Raw genomic sequence first — 15,827 nt, forward strand, 5'->3', positions numbered from 1 at the left:
TAAAGCTTCTGCTAATGCTTCTTTATGCCTATTGTACTATCATAAACTTGTGTTAACATTAAAACAATGAACCCAATGCTAAATATTATTTCACTATATTTTATTATTTGATTTATAATTATAATGCTGCTTCTGCTGCTTAACCTCCCCTGGCGTTATCATCCATTTTTTCTCATTTGTTTTCTTTCCTTTGCTTCCCCTCCTTATTTTGCCCTCCATCGCTCCTGTACGTCTCGGTCCCCGCGTCGCAGCCTGTTGCCGGGGCGACCAAACCGAGCGCTGCCGCTAAAACGCGGCCGAGCTCCGCAGCTGCTGCCGGTTCGGTCACAGCTCCTACTAAGCGCCCCACATCCTCCACCACCACCACCTCCATCTCAGACAAAAAAACCACCACAGCCAAGGCTCCATCCACAGCTGCTGCTGGGCCAAAGCGGCCCTCCACCACCTCCACCAGCCGCCCTGCATCCACCACCACCACCACTGCACGTGATGTCAGACCCAAGGTAAGTTTCAGCTGCTGCAGGAAGTCCAAAGAAGGACAAGGAAACTTCCTCTGATGAACTCTGTGAGATGTCAGGCTCTTATTCATATGGGGTCAACAAAACTCTGTTAACCCATTTAGACCTAAAACGCCTGGAAAAAATGCCTGGAAAACCTCTGGGCGATTTTGAAAGAACCCCCTAAAACCTGAAGTTTTTCTGGAAATTCGACAGAAGATTTTTCAGCCTCTGTAGCAGATAGAAATGAAATTCAAAAAGTATTTGAGAGCTTATACCAGTGGCTTTCATGAGACGTTTAGTTTATTTGTTCAAACCTCAAAAATCCTATTCATAATACTAATACATGCCCATTAGCAAGATGCAAACATGATATGACCATTGGAAGAAATAGACATAATTCTCATTAGCCTACTGTAATAAAAAAGAAATAATAATAATATCATAATAATAATAAATAATAATACATTTTATCTATATTGCACTTTTCAGGGTACTCAATGACATATAAAGTAATATAAGACATAAACAGTCATGATTTCTTATATCATCATCACAATCAATTAGTATTAATATTGTTATTATCTCCGGATGGCCACAAATCTGTCTGTTCTTCGGTGAAAATATGTCGTCTAAAAACATATTCCTCATCCATAAATCCCAGTCGATTGGTTCCGAGCCTCTAATTAGGTAGATAATTTTTGAGTCCCGGCCCTAGTAATAATGAATAATTAGCTGTATTAAAGAATAGAGCTATGTGGGTAGCATCAATATCATACCACTGCAGTTGCAGGACAAATCTCTAAAACTGGACATTTTGTGAGTCATTGATCACGCTCCGTGCTCTCAAAAGACCCATTTGCCTTCTGTCACCCTCGTTCGGTGGCCTCCTTAACTACAACCAGTGTGACACCACAACCGACAAATTAGCAGCCTTTATTTAGCCTGTGAGCGCCCAGGGGAGCAGGGTGACTCAGTTCACTGTGGCCAGCTTGTTGCTGATGGCTCAGCTGTATGTGGAGCGTGCCGTCATCGTCGGGGTTATGAGGGGAAATGTGCCGCTGAATGAAATGTTGTGCAATTGTCAAGGAGCCTCTGCACGTTACGCGCATCGGGGCGAAAATTCTGACCTGAATTTCTCAGTGAAGTGGCTGAACATTAGCGTGGGCTGATGACAGCAGCCAGACATGCAGAAGATGACTTATGAGCCAGCGTTTGAGTTGTTGGTGTTGCTTTTTCATTGATTTGTAGCGTTCACAGTTGACAGTGTTTGCCCTCATTCATCAATCTTCCCTTTCTCTTCTTACCTGACATCTCCAGTGTTTTCCTCTCTCTCCTCAGACGACCACAGAGAAGCGCCCCCTTGTGCCAAAGGCCAGCACCGCCACCTCAACAGGCTCCACTGCTGCCACCAAAAATGGAACTGCCACCACAGCAGCCAGTAAAACTGCTGCATCAGTGCGCACAACGGCGTCTACTCGCACCACCACCGCCACCACCGCAGCCAGAAAGCCTCTGGGTACGACACACACATATTCCTGTACACGCACACGTTTTTGATGCTCAGTATTTTTTATCTCTACAACTACACGCTCACCATCTGTGTTTCAGCCTCCAAGACAGACAGCAAACCAGGAGAGGAGAAGAAGCCCGGCACTCTGAGGACTTCTACAGGTATTACAGCTCTTCCTTCACTTGTTAGGACAAACAGAAACAGGAGGTATGCTGGAGAATCTCTCAACCTCTGCAGTAGTTTAACATTCTATGGTACGGTGTTGCCCTCAGGCAACATACCCATTTTTGGAAAATTTCTACAATGCATGTTTTTGAGTAATGCAATACTTTAAAAAAGAGGGAAGAGTATAGGGAACCAATAGAAATGCTTTCATTTGTCACATGACCTCCAGGAGGCCTTATTGAAACCCAGACTTTTCCAAAGGAAACAGCATTGCCATTTTTTTTGCGCCACAAAAAAACACTCAAAATGTCATTTTCTGGCCCTTTTCCATCTGGAAAAAAAATTATTCCTACTGATAGGTGAGTAAACCTTGATTTTTGATAGTTTCATACACTTAGACTATTCAAGACATTCATTTCAATGGGTGGTTGGTTCAATGCCTACAGGCATCATCAGACAAGAAATGGGTTTAAAAAGTTCCTTTTATAATGTTGTTTTTATAATGTAAACTGTTATGTATTTACCCTGTCGAAGCTACTGAATCTTTAACATATGTTTATGAAATAAATTATGTTAAAATTAATTTTAAAAACTTTATTTTTCACTTGTGCTTGTTAAGGCAACAAACCCCAAAAACTTCAACAACAAAAAAGAATTATACAATTTCTTCAGATTATGTTTATTTAGTCTATTGTGAGACAAAAAAAACAATATTTATTTCCTAACTGGCATCATAATGCGTACCATAGAGGGTTAACATTCCAGTAACATAGGAAGAGAAAATGAAATACAGAGCCAAATACAAATTGAACTGGAAACCAAAAGATGCAACATGTCCTAGTTGAAGTTAAAAGTAGTTGTCCTGTTTGTCCCGACGTGTCCAAATGTTCATCTATTCTAATCTGGTCACCATATCTGACAGATATCCATTAAAGAGATTTTTGGATATGGCGCAGTATAGCAAATCTGTGCAAAATGACATGTTAATTACATGTTAAATAATGTTAAATAATTCAGAATCAGAATCAGATCAGATGCCTTGATTGTCATTTCACAGGGTAGTACAACGGAATTTGCCATCAACCCGTCCAAAATGTATAAAAAACACACAAACAATATGACAGAGGTGAACAGGACAGGAAGACAGAGATGAAGAGAAAGAAATACAGCACTAAATAGTTGCTTCAAGCTGGAGGAGGCAGTTTGTGGAAAGTGCAAAAAAAAAAAAGCGAACAACTTGTCATTTATTTGAATAATTCCGACTGTGATTTGTGATCCAAATGTAGTTGGAAAGCAGCATTTTTATGGAATTACGTCCTGTTCTTTAAAAACCTGGAAAGTCCTTTGAGATAACAGATTGGCTCGGTCTAGCTACATAAACATGAACTTGAAGTAGCTGCACCCATGAGCCATTGGCACCATTTCTCTCCATCTGTGATACAGATCTGATATTAACACATGTTGTATTACATGTTAGACTTATTGAGAAGTCTATCCTCCTTTTTGGAGTTTCTTTGCAGTATAGGCAGGTGTTACCAATGCTCCAAAAGCAACTTTTTATGCAATTGAACTACACTTTCCCCATCTAAAGGGACATTCACATGCATCAGTATCTGTAGAACAGAGACTAGGAACACTGTTTCTCTGAAATTACCTGTGATGGTCTAAAGTCTCCAGAAACAGGCTAGATTTTCTAAACAAAGCCAGGATAAGGTGCAGAAGTCTGGTTTTCTCTCAGACCACCTGAATAATAATATGCTGAAGGGTTATTATAGAAGTTTTGCCCAATGTGGCCAACAGAAAGCCTACCCCAGCTTTAATAACATGTAACCATTGCACTACATTAGACACAAGTCCTAAAATGTGTAAAATATGTAGCTTCTGTTTTCCAAAAAAGTGATGTTATTGTCAGCCCTATGTGGATACAAGGAAGATTTTTTCAGGTTTTACATAGCCACACTGCAAAAAAAGTGTTGTCAAAAAACAAGATAAAAACACTAAATCTGAGGGAAATTATCTTGCTGCATGGACAGATAATTTCACTTGACAAGATTTCTTAAATTAGGATTATTAAATCTAGAAATAAGCATGTTGAACACTTAAAATAAGAAATTAACTCTTAAAACAAGATAAATTATCTAACACTTCTAAATCTAAAGTTTTTTTTATCTTGGTAAGAAACAAATAATTGTCAGGTCACTCTGCTCGGGCCAGTTCATCGCTGCTTGCAGCTTTAATTTATCTTGTTTTAAGAGTTAATTTCTTATTTTAAGCGTACAACATGCTTATTTCTAGATTTAATAATCTTCATTTGTCAAGTGAAATTATGCATGTCCATGCAGCAAGATCATTTCCCTCAGATTAAGTGTTTTTATCTTGTTTTTAGGCACAACTTTTTTGCAGTGTGTTTTCCGAAAAAAGCAATGATATTGAGTTATTGTCAGCCCTTTGTGGATACAAGGATGATTTTTTCAGGTTTTACATAGCCAGGGTAGGGGGAATGATCTTTATCGTAACTAGAATGTAGTATTCAATAAAATCTTTCAGCTACTGTCCGACCTGGCGCTGCAGTGCTCTCCCTCCCTCTGTGCTTTTGCTCTTTGCATATATTTCTGTCCTCTTCTGTAATCCTTCCTCACTCTCTCTCTTCCTACACATTTACAGCTTTACTCCTCCCATCGACAGATTACTTTACAGTTTTGGCAACATCAGAGCTGTCAGCAGGAGTGTGACACTGCAACACACACAGTCCAAGCATGACAATGCTGGGCGAGCTGGTAGAAAGAGACAGAAGGGCTTTCTTGCTGAAAGGCCCTGGAGAGTTAAAAACCTTCAGCGCAGCAGAGGGTGGATTACTGTCCCCTCGCTGTTGACAGGAGTTTGTGGCTCCTGCTGATACAGCGGGAGGATTTCCTCAATTAAACAAGTCTTAACAGGAGCTGGAGATACAGCAAAGGCTCTCAGAGAGGATTGACAGCAGGACACATGGTTCAGCAGCAGCACACTGAAGAAAAAGCTGACGTATAGCAAAGTCAATGTAAATCGACAGATTTTTGGTGGAGAGTGGCTTAGCATGCTGAACTGAAGGAAACGGATATGTGTTCAGTCAAAGCAGATACAAGAGTGAGCTGTATGACAACTCACCAATTCTTGAGTCCAGAGCAAGGTTATTATAGTTAACGAAAACTAACGAAATCACGAAAACTAGAATTCAAAAAACATTTTCGTTAGCTGAAATGAAAAAAAAAAAAAGGATAACTAACTGAAACTGTATTTTGTGGTTACACAACTAACTAAAATTATAGTGAAAATGTCCTTCGTTTTCGTCTTTGTCAACTTTTTTCATACATTAACCTTTTTGGTTGATATGAAATCTATTTCATCTATTTGATTTTATTACTTACTTAAGCGTGAGTGTTTAGAAAAGTGCTATATAAATCACAACTTTAAAAGTGATCAGTAAAATCTTAAAATCAATTCTAAAACGAACAGGGAGCCAATGAAGAGAAGCTAAAATGGAAGTAATGTGCTGTTGTAAGAATGTATAGTGTTTCGTGTTTAATAATGTTAAATGTGCTTTAAAAAATCCACATATCAACAAGTTTTCATTCCAGGTCAAAATGCACTATGCTGTACCAGCTGCCATATTGATAGTCAGTGATTTTTTTCCTCCTGTCAAATCGATGTTGACCTTGAAAATGGTTTGAGCTCTGAAGCAAGGAAGGCTGTCAGAAGCCTGGTGTTGGTTCACTGTTTAAATACATGTGGATGAAAGGAGATGATCCCTCTCTGCCTGTTTGTCTTTCTTTATGTTTCTGTAGCCTGCTTTCTAGCTCCCCCATTTCTTTTTTGTGTTTACTTTCCTTTCTGGCACTAGCGTCACTTATCTGTCAGGGCTGACTGTAAATGACAGACAGGATCCTTTGTGGTTTGGCTTTGGATTCACTGTGTTCCAGAGAAAAAGAGAGAGTTTCTAAATACATAATGCACTTTAAAACCATTTCCAGTCCCGAACACGTTGCCTCTGGGTGTTTCGATTTTCCTCATGTCTTTGTTGCTGCTTAGAGAATTATTATTATTAACATTTTATCCCAGTCTTCTTAAGTGAGACCATTCAAATAATGGCTATCTAAGCTCTGACTTACTCTCCCTCTCCACCCTAAGCTGACAAGCCCAAGACCGCCACCGCCACCGCCCGCAGCACTGCTTCCACCACCGCTGCCTCTCGCACTCGAACCACTGCAGCCAAACCGGCCACGCCCTCCTCCACTACTGGTACAGTACCAGAGAAGAAGCCCACGGTGCCCCGCACCACCCGGGCCCCTCTTTCAACCAACACCACCACCACTACCACCTCCAGGACCACAGCTCGCCCCAGCACAGCACCGGCCCCCGACATCCGTAACGTCCGCTCTAAGATCGGCTCTACAGACAACATGAAGCACCAGCCTGGAGGAGGCAAGGTAGGTTTCATACCTCCAAACGGCTGTTTTGCTTTTGACAGCATGTATTTTTCACTCTGGCCATCTCTCAACTAACAGACAATGTAGCAAAGTGTTCCTGTGGTTCTTCACCAATAGTCAGGCGGCTTAGCTAAATAAAGGGGACACGCCGGACAAAAGCACCACATTTTTTCCACATGCTCTCTATCACTGTAGGTTTCAATTTTTGGTAGGAGCCACTTCATGAAGATTGTGGATCAGAGATGGCACCCATATAAAGTCTATGAGAACCAATATATCTTCTAAGCCAGTGGTTCTCAACGTTTTTCATGGTACCCTCTCTTTTTCTTTTTGGGATATTCAGCATTTTCGTCTCCCTGACGCTTCGCCATTTTTCCATTAGCTCTGTGTTTCTGTTGCTAGGTGAGGTTACCGCTAGGTGAGGTTACCGCTAGTTGAGGTTACCACTAGGTGAGGTTACCGCTAGTTGAGGTTACCGCTAGGTGAGGTTGCCTCTAGGTGAGTTTACCGCTAGGTGAGGTTACCACTAGGTGAGGTTACCGCTAGGTGAGGTTACCACTAGGTGAGGTTACCGCTAGGTGAGGTTACCACTAGGTGAGGTTACCGCTAGGTGAGGTTACCGCTAGGTGAGGTTACCTGTGTATACTGCAGGAGGGATGTTACACATGTCCTTATTCTCGCGATATAACCTTTATTTTTAAACTTTTCTATAGTGATTTTTCAATTTAAAGAAATGAATGAATGTTTAATGTAGCCCCTATTTAGTTGTTTTTGTCCCACACATTAACACATTAGATTTATTACATCCCTTAAAATGAAGAGGGCTTCGCGACCCCCCGTGGATCATTGGCGCCCCCCTGGGGGGGTCGGGCCCCCCCTGTTGGGAATCACTGTTCTAAGCCACTTAAAAGGTCAATCTTGGTGTCAAAATATATGTTTTCTGGGTCAAGGAGTCATTTAAAGCTATTGAGAATATGACGAGATGATTAATTGATCAAATAGATATGTTCATTTTCATCCAGACTGGTACTTTAATCGCGTCAAAAACCTGCAGTGAACTGGTCAAGTGGTTGTAAAGGTGCGAGCAGTTATGGTGCAAGGTGTTCATGCAAGAAGGCACACTGGAATTGCAAAAGGTCTTTGTAGTTGTAAATGTAACAAATAAAACGAGTAAAGCTAATAAAGTTCAATTAAATGTATGCATGTTATTCATTTTTCAGAATACGTGCACTGTATATGACCTGTATCAATATATGTCTGACCGCTTTGAAATTACGTGAATACACAACTATCATCTTGTGATATTCTCAATAGTTTTAAATGATTCTGTGACCCAGAAAATGTATATTTTAACACCAAGATCTGTATTTTAATCACCTTCTAAGTGGCTTGGAATATATACTGGTTCTCATAGACTTTATATGGCTGCCATCTCTGGTCCGCAATCTTGATGAAGTGGTTCCTACTAAAAATTGAAACCTATGGTGATAGAGAGCATGTCAAAAAAGTTGGTGCTTTGTCCGACGTGTCCCCATTCTTCTTAAATCTGGTCTTAAGCCGCCTGACTATTACTCTTCAAACTTCTTTCTGAAGCTCTTCTCTTGAAATACTAACCAGAGTATACAGTACGTACAACTGTCTTTAGAGTCAATATAACCAGCTCCAGTAAAATACCCTTCATACGTTTTTACATCTTCTCTCTCTGTCTGTTAATTTACTGAGTTTTACATCTCTGACTCACTCCTCTGCATGTACCCTCTTCGAGCTTTGACCCTAGTCTTTCTACTCTCATCCTCTGCCATCAAACATTCTTTGCGCCTCCTCCTACGCCGCCTCCTCTTCCTGTGTGTGCTCATGACGTGTTGTTGTTGACCCGGGGTGGGCTTGTCTCCCCAGGTGTCATCTGCCTCTCTGAGCAGGGGCGCGGCCTCCAAAGAAACAAGCATGGGCAAAGTGAGTTCCCTCCCCATCCTCCCCACCACCATCACATGCTCTACTCTACTCTACTCTACTCTATTCTGTCTTTTCTGTTCACACATATATTATTTTTTCACCTCATATTTTTTTGTTGGTTTTTAATTCATTGCATAACTAAGGGCACAAAGCTGGTTGAAAATGACAAGTCAAAGACCTCTGAGTAATAAAAGCACCTACAGCATCTTGTACACAATTTCAAACCATTTAGTGGCTATTTAAGACAGCAATTGGTTCCATTAATATTTAAATGCAAATTGGCTCCATTGGAAGTACAGCTATTCTTCCAGAAAACCGCTTCCACATGTGGACTTACCTAAAGACCATCCAAATACTTGCACTGCAAAAAAGGGGCGTCTAAAAACACTAAATCTGAAGGAAATGATCTTGCTGCATGGACAGATAATTTCATTTGACAAGATTTCTTATGTTAAGGTTATTAAATCTAGAAATAAGCATGTTGTACACTTCAAATAATAAATTAACTCTTAAAAAAAGATAAATTAAAGCTGCAAGCAGCGATGAACTGGCCCGAGCAGAGTGACCTGCACATTATTTGTTTCTTACCAAGATAAAAAAAACTTTAGATTTAGAAGCGTTTGATGATTTATCTTGTTTTAAGAGTTAATTTCTTATTTTAAGCGTTCAGCATGCTTATTTCTAGATTTAATAATCTTGATTTAAGAAATCTTGTCAAGTGAAATGATCTGTCCATGCAGCAAGATCATTTCCCTCAGATTTAGTGTTTTTATCTTGTTTTTAGACACCCCATTTTTGCATTGCAGACACTAATTTCATGTGTTGGATAATCTAACTCAAGCAGGTTCATTTTTCGGTGTTCTGAAAAAAAAAACAACAAAGGGAAAAATGGCATACTGTGTATTGTACCAAGAAGATCAGAAAGAGAGTATTCCCCACCTCTTCCCCAGACTGACCAGAGACTTGTTGTTGTGTGTTTCCTATTGTAAATGCAGCAAATGTTTATTTCCATGAGACATGCCCCGAAGTGGTAAAAAGCTCATTGTAGTGTCTCACTTAAATGAAAATCAGTCGCCAATCACACTCATTTAAAGTACTATCCTGTAGTCTGTGCACTCTATAGAACAACTCATGATGTTGGCACACACTGGGCCACTAGCAGTGATGCTAGCAGTGAGCTAGCACATCCTTGGTGCTGCTCTAGTGACTCCTGCTGGCTGCTCACTTGACATCAGGAACATTAATAAACCATATAGTTATGGCACTGAGCTGTGGCCCACAGCTGACCAGTCTGTGCCTGTGTGTGTCTTTGTCTTTTTTGTGTATTTATTTGTTTATTTATTTTATTGTTTTTATAACAGAAAAATATATACATATATTAGAAATAGTTGGTGGTGCTACACAGTACTGTACAGAGTTTTTGACATGAGAAAAACAGGACTTAGGTATAGAATAAATGGCACAGCAAGAGAATAGCACTAATTCAGTTTTTAGACATTAAATCCAGAAAAGGTTGCCAGATTTTAAAAAAGATATCCTCTTTAGCAGATATGGTGTACCTGATCTTCTCCAAGTGTATGACATTTCCCAGCTCTCTCAAACACATTTCAAATGTAGGAGCCTTTTCAGATTTCCAAGACTGTAAAATTAGCTTTCTGGCTAGCAATGTTGAAAGGGAGATAGCCTTATAGCTTCACAACTACTTTTCACACCATCTGGATTGGCCCCGAACAACACGGTGAATGGGTCTGGGTTACATGGATGATTAAGGGCCTTAGTGAAGAACTCAAACAAGGAGCCCCAGAATGGTTGTAGCTCATGACATGACAAGAATAAGTGGGACAGTGTTCCCTCTTCACTTTAACACCTAATACATTGGGGTGACACATCCAGAAATATTTTCTGCAATCTGGAGGGAGAATAGTGTCTATGTACTACCTTGAATTGTATCAAATGATGTCTTGCATTGATTGAGCTACCATGGATATTCTTGATACAATTCTCCCATTTCTCATCTAAATACTTTCTGTGTCAGGTTTGTTTGTGACATCTAGCAGTGTGTCAATGAACTACAGTGCTAATGTTGCTTTTGTCAATCCATATAAATAACACTTTACAGGCTCCTGTGTGTGTTTATATGTTGAGTTGCATGTGTATGTGCTCTATAAAATATTTTTTGTGGCATCCAGTAGCTGCTTTCCTTTTCGTCAGACTTGGGTGAAACAGATTTTGAATACCTTCCCGTGCCATTTTTGTCACTGTCAGCAAGATTTCAGAGCGCTTCACGTCCCAGCAGGGTATATCAACCCCTTCTACGATAGTTCAGACATTTATAACCCTGTATGATTGTTGCCCAGGTGAACCGCACTCCGTCCTTCTGTCCTTTCCTTTCTAACCCGGCCGGTGATGGTGACTTCTTCTCCCCTTCTCTTTTTCTTTTTATCCTCCTCTCTTCTGGTATATTTTCTTCTCTTTTGTCCTCTTTTTCTTTCCTTTTCCTATTCTTACATTCACTTCCTCTGGTCACCCCTTCCTCCCTTCCTTCCCTACCCCTTGCTCTCCTCTGCTCTCCTCTTCCCTCTTGCTGCTATGCTGTGTCCATATAGGTTCAGATAGTCTCCAAAAAGCTGGACTTCAGCCACGTCGGTTCACGCTTGGGCTCCAAGGACAATATGAAGCATGTTCCTGGTGGAGGGAATGTAAGTACTGCCTGGCCTACAAGCAGAGCTCATATGCATCGGCCAATAAGTCAGACATATTTGGCTTGAGAAAAAAAAAGAAAATGAAAAGAGAGCCTTCAGTCCTTGTCAATGCCAGCATGAGGGAGTTATGCACAATATTAGAAGTGACAGCTTTTGAAAAAAAAAAAAAAGGCAAGAAACAGTACTTATTGCCACCATTATATAGAGGGCGAGGGAATAATTGGACAGCATGATAGCAAGCCTGATGTAGCAGCCCTTTCCCAGACCCCGCTTCACAGCCCCTTGCTTCCTTTAACTCTTCCTGTGTTGTCCTGCCCTGTTACTAACTTACTAAACAAGAAAGAAGCAAAGAGCACTGACCTCTAATGGCTCTGTCTCTGTTAATGGGATAGTTTGGGATTTTGGACATTAAGTTGCATGAAATAATTGCCACTAGTGTAGTGGATGCAAAGCTTTTAGCTTACTTGCCAAGCTCCGGTGTCAGAGTTCTGGTCAGTTCTTATTGTAGAATAAGGGTGTTTCCACTCACCGAAACGGCCCTAATTTGAATATGAGCCGTCTGGAGCGGTCTTTTTCCGTCCCTGTCGAAGAGCAGGGCGTTTTTTCTCCCCTGAAAAAAGCCTGGTTACTGATTGGATAGAACACTAAGCAGGATGTGACGTAGTACTCTACGCTAAAACAACACACGCCATTTGTTAAAGCCAGCGAAGCAGTGATGCCAACTAAGCGACTTTGTTGCTATATTTAGTGACTTTTCAGACCCCCTTAGCGACTATTTTTCAAGGAAGCGACTGGAGACAAATCCAGCGACTTTTTCTGGTGTTATTGGAGACTCATTCTTACTCTTCAGAAGGAGTCTCCAATAACGAATGAGTAAGAACGAGTCGAAGCGGCACAGTCCTCCTGCAGCAGTCTCTCCCAGCTGCAGAGCCGGATGCGATGTTAACCCCTTAGCGTCCAGTCTGCAAATTTCTAATAGGTTAACAGTTAGCTCTGTAAGTGTTCATGTGATGCTGCTGCAGGAGGTGTTCACTTAGCGATCTCTGTTTGTTTACAACAAGCACCGGATGCTGTGCATAATTAGCCATGCTGCTTTGTTTATGATCAGCTGCTGACATTGTGCACAGTTAGCGACATCGGCCACAGTTGAGTCTCCCGTGTTTAATCCGTTGCGTATGTGACGTCACTGTCGAAACTGTCGAAAACCAAACGTCACCTCCAGAGTCTCTAAATCTCTCTGGGGGCTAACTTGTAATGGAGACACGCAGAGTGAGCGAACTTTAGAGAGGGCGTGGCCTGAGACTTTCCCGGTGGCCACTCTTCCCCCTAGTGGAAACATGGCCATAGATAATTCTGGCAAGCTGGCAGGTTCATGAGACTGCATGTTTTACTTCACAAAACTACGTGTTCACTAAAAGGTCACCCATTTCACCACAAAACAATGGTCCTCATGCGTATGAGAAAACAACCTAACTTGGCACTATCTTGTTTCTTGAAAAACCCAGTAAATATAATGACAGCACGTAGTAATAATACTACCAGCTTGTACGCTGTATGCTGGTTGGTTTCTGATATGCGTGAGGACCATTGTTTTGTGGTGGAATGGATGACCTTTTAGTGAACACATAGTTTTATGGAGTAAAAGCTTGTAGTTTGATGACCCTGCCATTTTGCAGGAACTATCTATTCTACGATGGGAACCGGCCAGAACTCCCACACCAGGGCTCGGCAAGAAAGTTAATAGCTTTGCATCTACTAAACTACTGGCAACAATTTCATAAAACGTAATGTCCAAAATCCCAAACTATTCCTTTAAGATTGTCTGGTACTACGAGAAGAGTATCACCACAGAGAAGTACCTTTGGGATCGCTGGTTTCCTGTACTGAACTTTTTCTTTTGGGTTGGTTTTTTTTTACATCTTCTGTACCAAGGTGATCCTGTCTAAAATGATTTTACTTTTACTTTCATGTCTTTTCAATATGCCTGAATTCTCAAATAGGCAACATCACCTTGTAAAGGAGGCAGCATGATGTTCAAGTTGCGATCTGGCGATCTGGACCCTCAGAAAGTGAAAACACCAAAGGATCCATATCCCTGTATCATGTTTTAAACACTTGAGATAAAATGTCTTGTGTGACATTTGACAGGTGCAGATACTCAACAAGAAGGTGGATTTGAGTAAGGTGACATCAAAGTGCGGCTCCAAGGACAACATCAAGCACAAGCCTGGTGAGCTGAGAGATGTAGTTTCTGACCCAACTATATTTGATGTATCATTTTATTTAATGTGTGCTGCTCAAAATCTGTTGGATGGTCTGTCTCTTTATACACTGACTTGGCAGTTTATAAAGTACACCTAGATCAAATTAATGCAGTCTAATAGTCCTTCATGGAGGTTATAATGTGTGAGAGATTCAATATGTAAGAGATGATTTGTTATTCGTGACTTGGCATGAAGAACTGGTTCACTGCTGTGTAGGAGCTGTATCTGTTTTGCACATGCTCATGAATATGTAAGCTTGTGTCCATGCATGCTTGTGTGTGTGATTATGCATGCTTGTGTGTTATTATCAGACTGATTAGTCGTGTGTGTTGCAGGCGGGGGCGTTGTGAAGATCGAGTCCCACAAAGTGAGCTTTAGGGAAAAGGCTCAGTCCAAAGTGGCTTCCATGGACAACGTGAGCCATTCACCTGGAGGAGGAGATGTCAAGGTGAGGTTACCCCACATTAAGATGTCCTTCTTTCTCTATCTGTAACTATAAAGTGTTGCAGACCAGCAGACTTTCAGACTCATTTCAGGTCTGAAGTGTTTTAATGAGCCAGCTACTCACAATGATGAATCAGGTTTCACAGTACACATGCAAATTAATTAGTGATGTGCTAATGAAGCTTCATAAACCATTTTCTGTATTTTCTAAGCCCACTAGATGGCGCACTTGGTTTAAAGAAAAAGGCTCTATCAATGGTAATTGAATGTACTTTCAGGTCTTTGGTGAACAGAGTGCGCCATCTAGTGGGCTCAGAAAATAAAGACAATGGTTCATGAAGCTTCATTCGCCCATCACTAAAATTAAGAGTCATATAAGCTTAATTCAAATAGTCATACGGTTGTGTTTAATGTTAATTACAGTTTACTGATAGTGGCAGTGAGTTCAGTTAGTCAGGATGGCAAAAAAAAGTGCATTGCATGATTCCTTCAAGCACTTCTTTATGACAAACATAAAGTACAGCTAAGCCAATGATGTGTTCATATGAAAGATGTCCATTATGGTGTAATTTATCCCTCATATAATATAAAATATGAATATAAAACATGTATGGCCGCACATCTACACACATTTTGTCAATAATTCCAGATTCTGATTGTAGATCTACTGATACAATACTTGATACAATGATGAGACAAAATGTCATCCTTGGAAAGGTTTTAAAGGGGCCCTGCTGTATGGTGCTCATTTTCATGTTCATTCTTACATTTTGGGTTTTAACTAGAACATGTTCACATGTTTTAATGTTCAACACTTTATTTTTCTCATATTGCCCATGGCTGCTGCACATCTATTCAAACCATGTCCGAGATGCTCGGTTCTAGCACCTGTCTCTTTAAGACCCCCTCCTAAAAAGCCCAGTCTGCTCTGATTGGTCAATGTTTCCGGGTCTTCTGCATCTGTGCTCTAGTACACGGTAGTGATGTAGTTGAGTCAGTCTGAGTCTGTCTCAAGTCCCCAGTGTTCAAGTCCGAGTCCAAGTTTGAGTCAAAAATGTGCAATTTTGAGTCATTATTCGCCAGAATGCATGGGCCTGAGTCATCAGAGTCCAAGTCCGAATGGAGTCCTGAGTCAAGTCACAAAAAACAGGCTTTGAATCTGAGTCCAAGACTGGAGTACTCCACCCCTGGTACACGCTACACAGTGGAACATGTTCCAGTAGGAATGTGATCTTAAAATCAGCCACAAATCAGCAACCAAGATTACAGGTTTTCCTGACGTTAGCATGTAGCTACATGTGGATTGAATGTAACAGTGCTATAGTGGCACTTTCTACCTTGAAAAATAACCAACAAAGGATTATAAACCACCAAACTACACAATAAAACATGTTCCAGTGGGGATGTGATAAGGAAAGTGCAATAGGTCGCCTTTAAGAACCTAGTAAAGTCATTTTAACATTTGACATTCATGACCTAATTAGCTCATAATTATTCGTAAAAGACGACAACGAAACAACCCACCAGCTGGCATTATGTTCTGATTTAAATGCTCGCTTTAAACCAGTGACAAGATCACAGAAAAAGCAAAAATATCTCGAGCAAAATAATCAAACCATGAAGGACCAAATCAAATCATTCAGTCAGCATGTGACAAGCTGACAGAATCAGTGTTCAGGGCCAGACTTCAACGTTCCAGTCAGTGAAACACTTTCAGCTTGGTTTTAGGTTTTCTATACAACACTTCTGGAGCATTATGACTTCAGACGGTTTCAGGCTTTTTGTGGTTTTGCCTTGTTCCACTACTGTGTTCAATCTACAATCAC

General features: G+C 40.8%; 1 protein-coding gene across 1 annotated transcript in view; it reads left to right on the forward strand.

Moving 5' to 3' along the window:
* The window catches only part of LOC131961855 (microtubule-associated protein 4), a 164,442-nt gene that overhangs the window by 138,031 nt on the left and 10,584 nt on the right, over positions 1–15,827 (forward strand). Inside the window, 8 exon segments of the mRNA XM_059326766.1 lie at positions 252–503; positions 1,839–2,016; positions 2,109–2,171; positions 6,340–6,638; positions 8,535–8,591; positions 11,198–11,290; positions 13,442–13,523; positions 13,893–14,005. Coding sequence (XP_059182749.1) covers positions 252–503; positions 1,839–2,016; positions 2,109–2,171; positions 6,340–6,638; positions 8,535–8,591; positions 11,198–11,290; positions 13,442–13,523; positions 13,893–14,005 — 1,137 coding nt within the window.

The sequence above is a fragment of the Centropristis striata genome, chromosome 23 (genome assembly GCF_030273125.1).
Source record: "Centropristis striata isolate RG_2023a ecotype Rhode Island chromosome 23, C.striata_1.0, whole genome shotgun sequence".
NCBI classification, from domain to species: Eukaryota; Metazoa; Chordata; class Actinopteri; order Perciformes; family Serranidae; genus Centropristis; species Centropristis striata.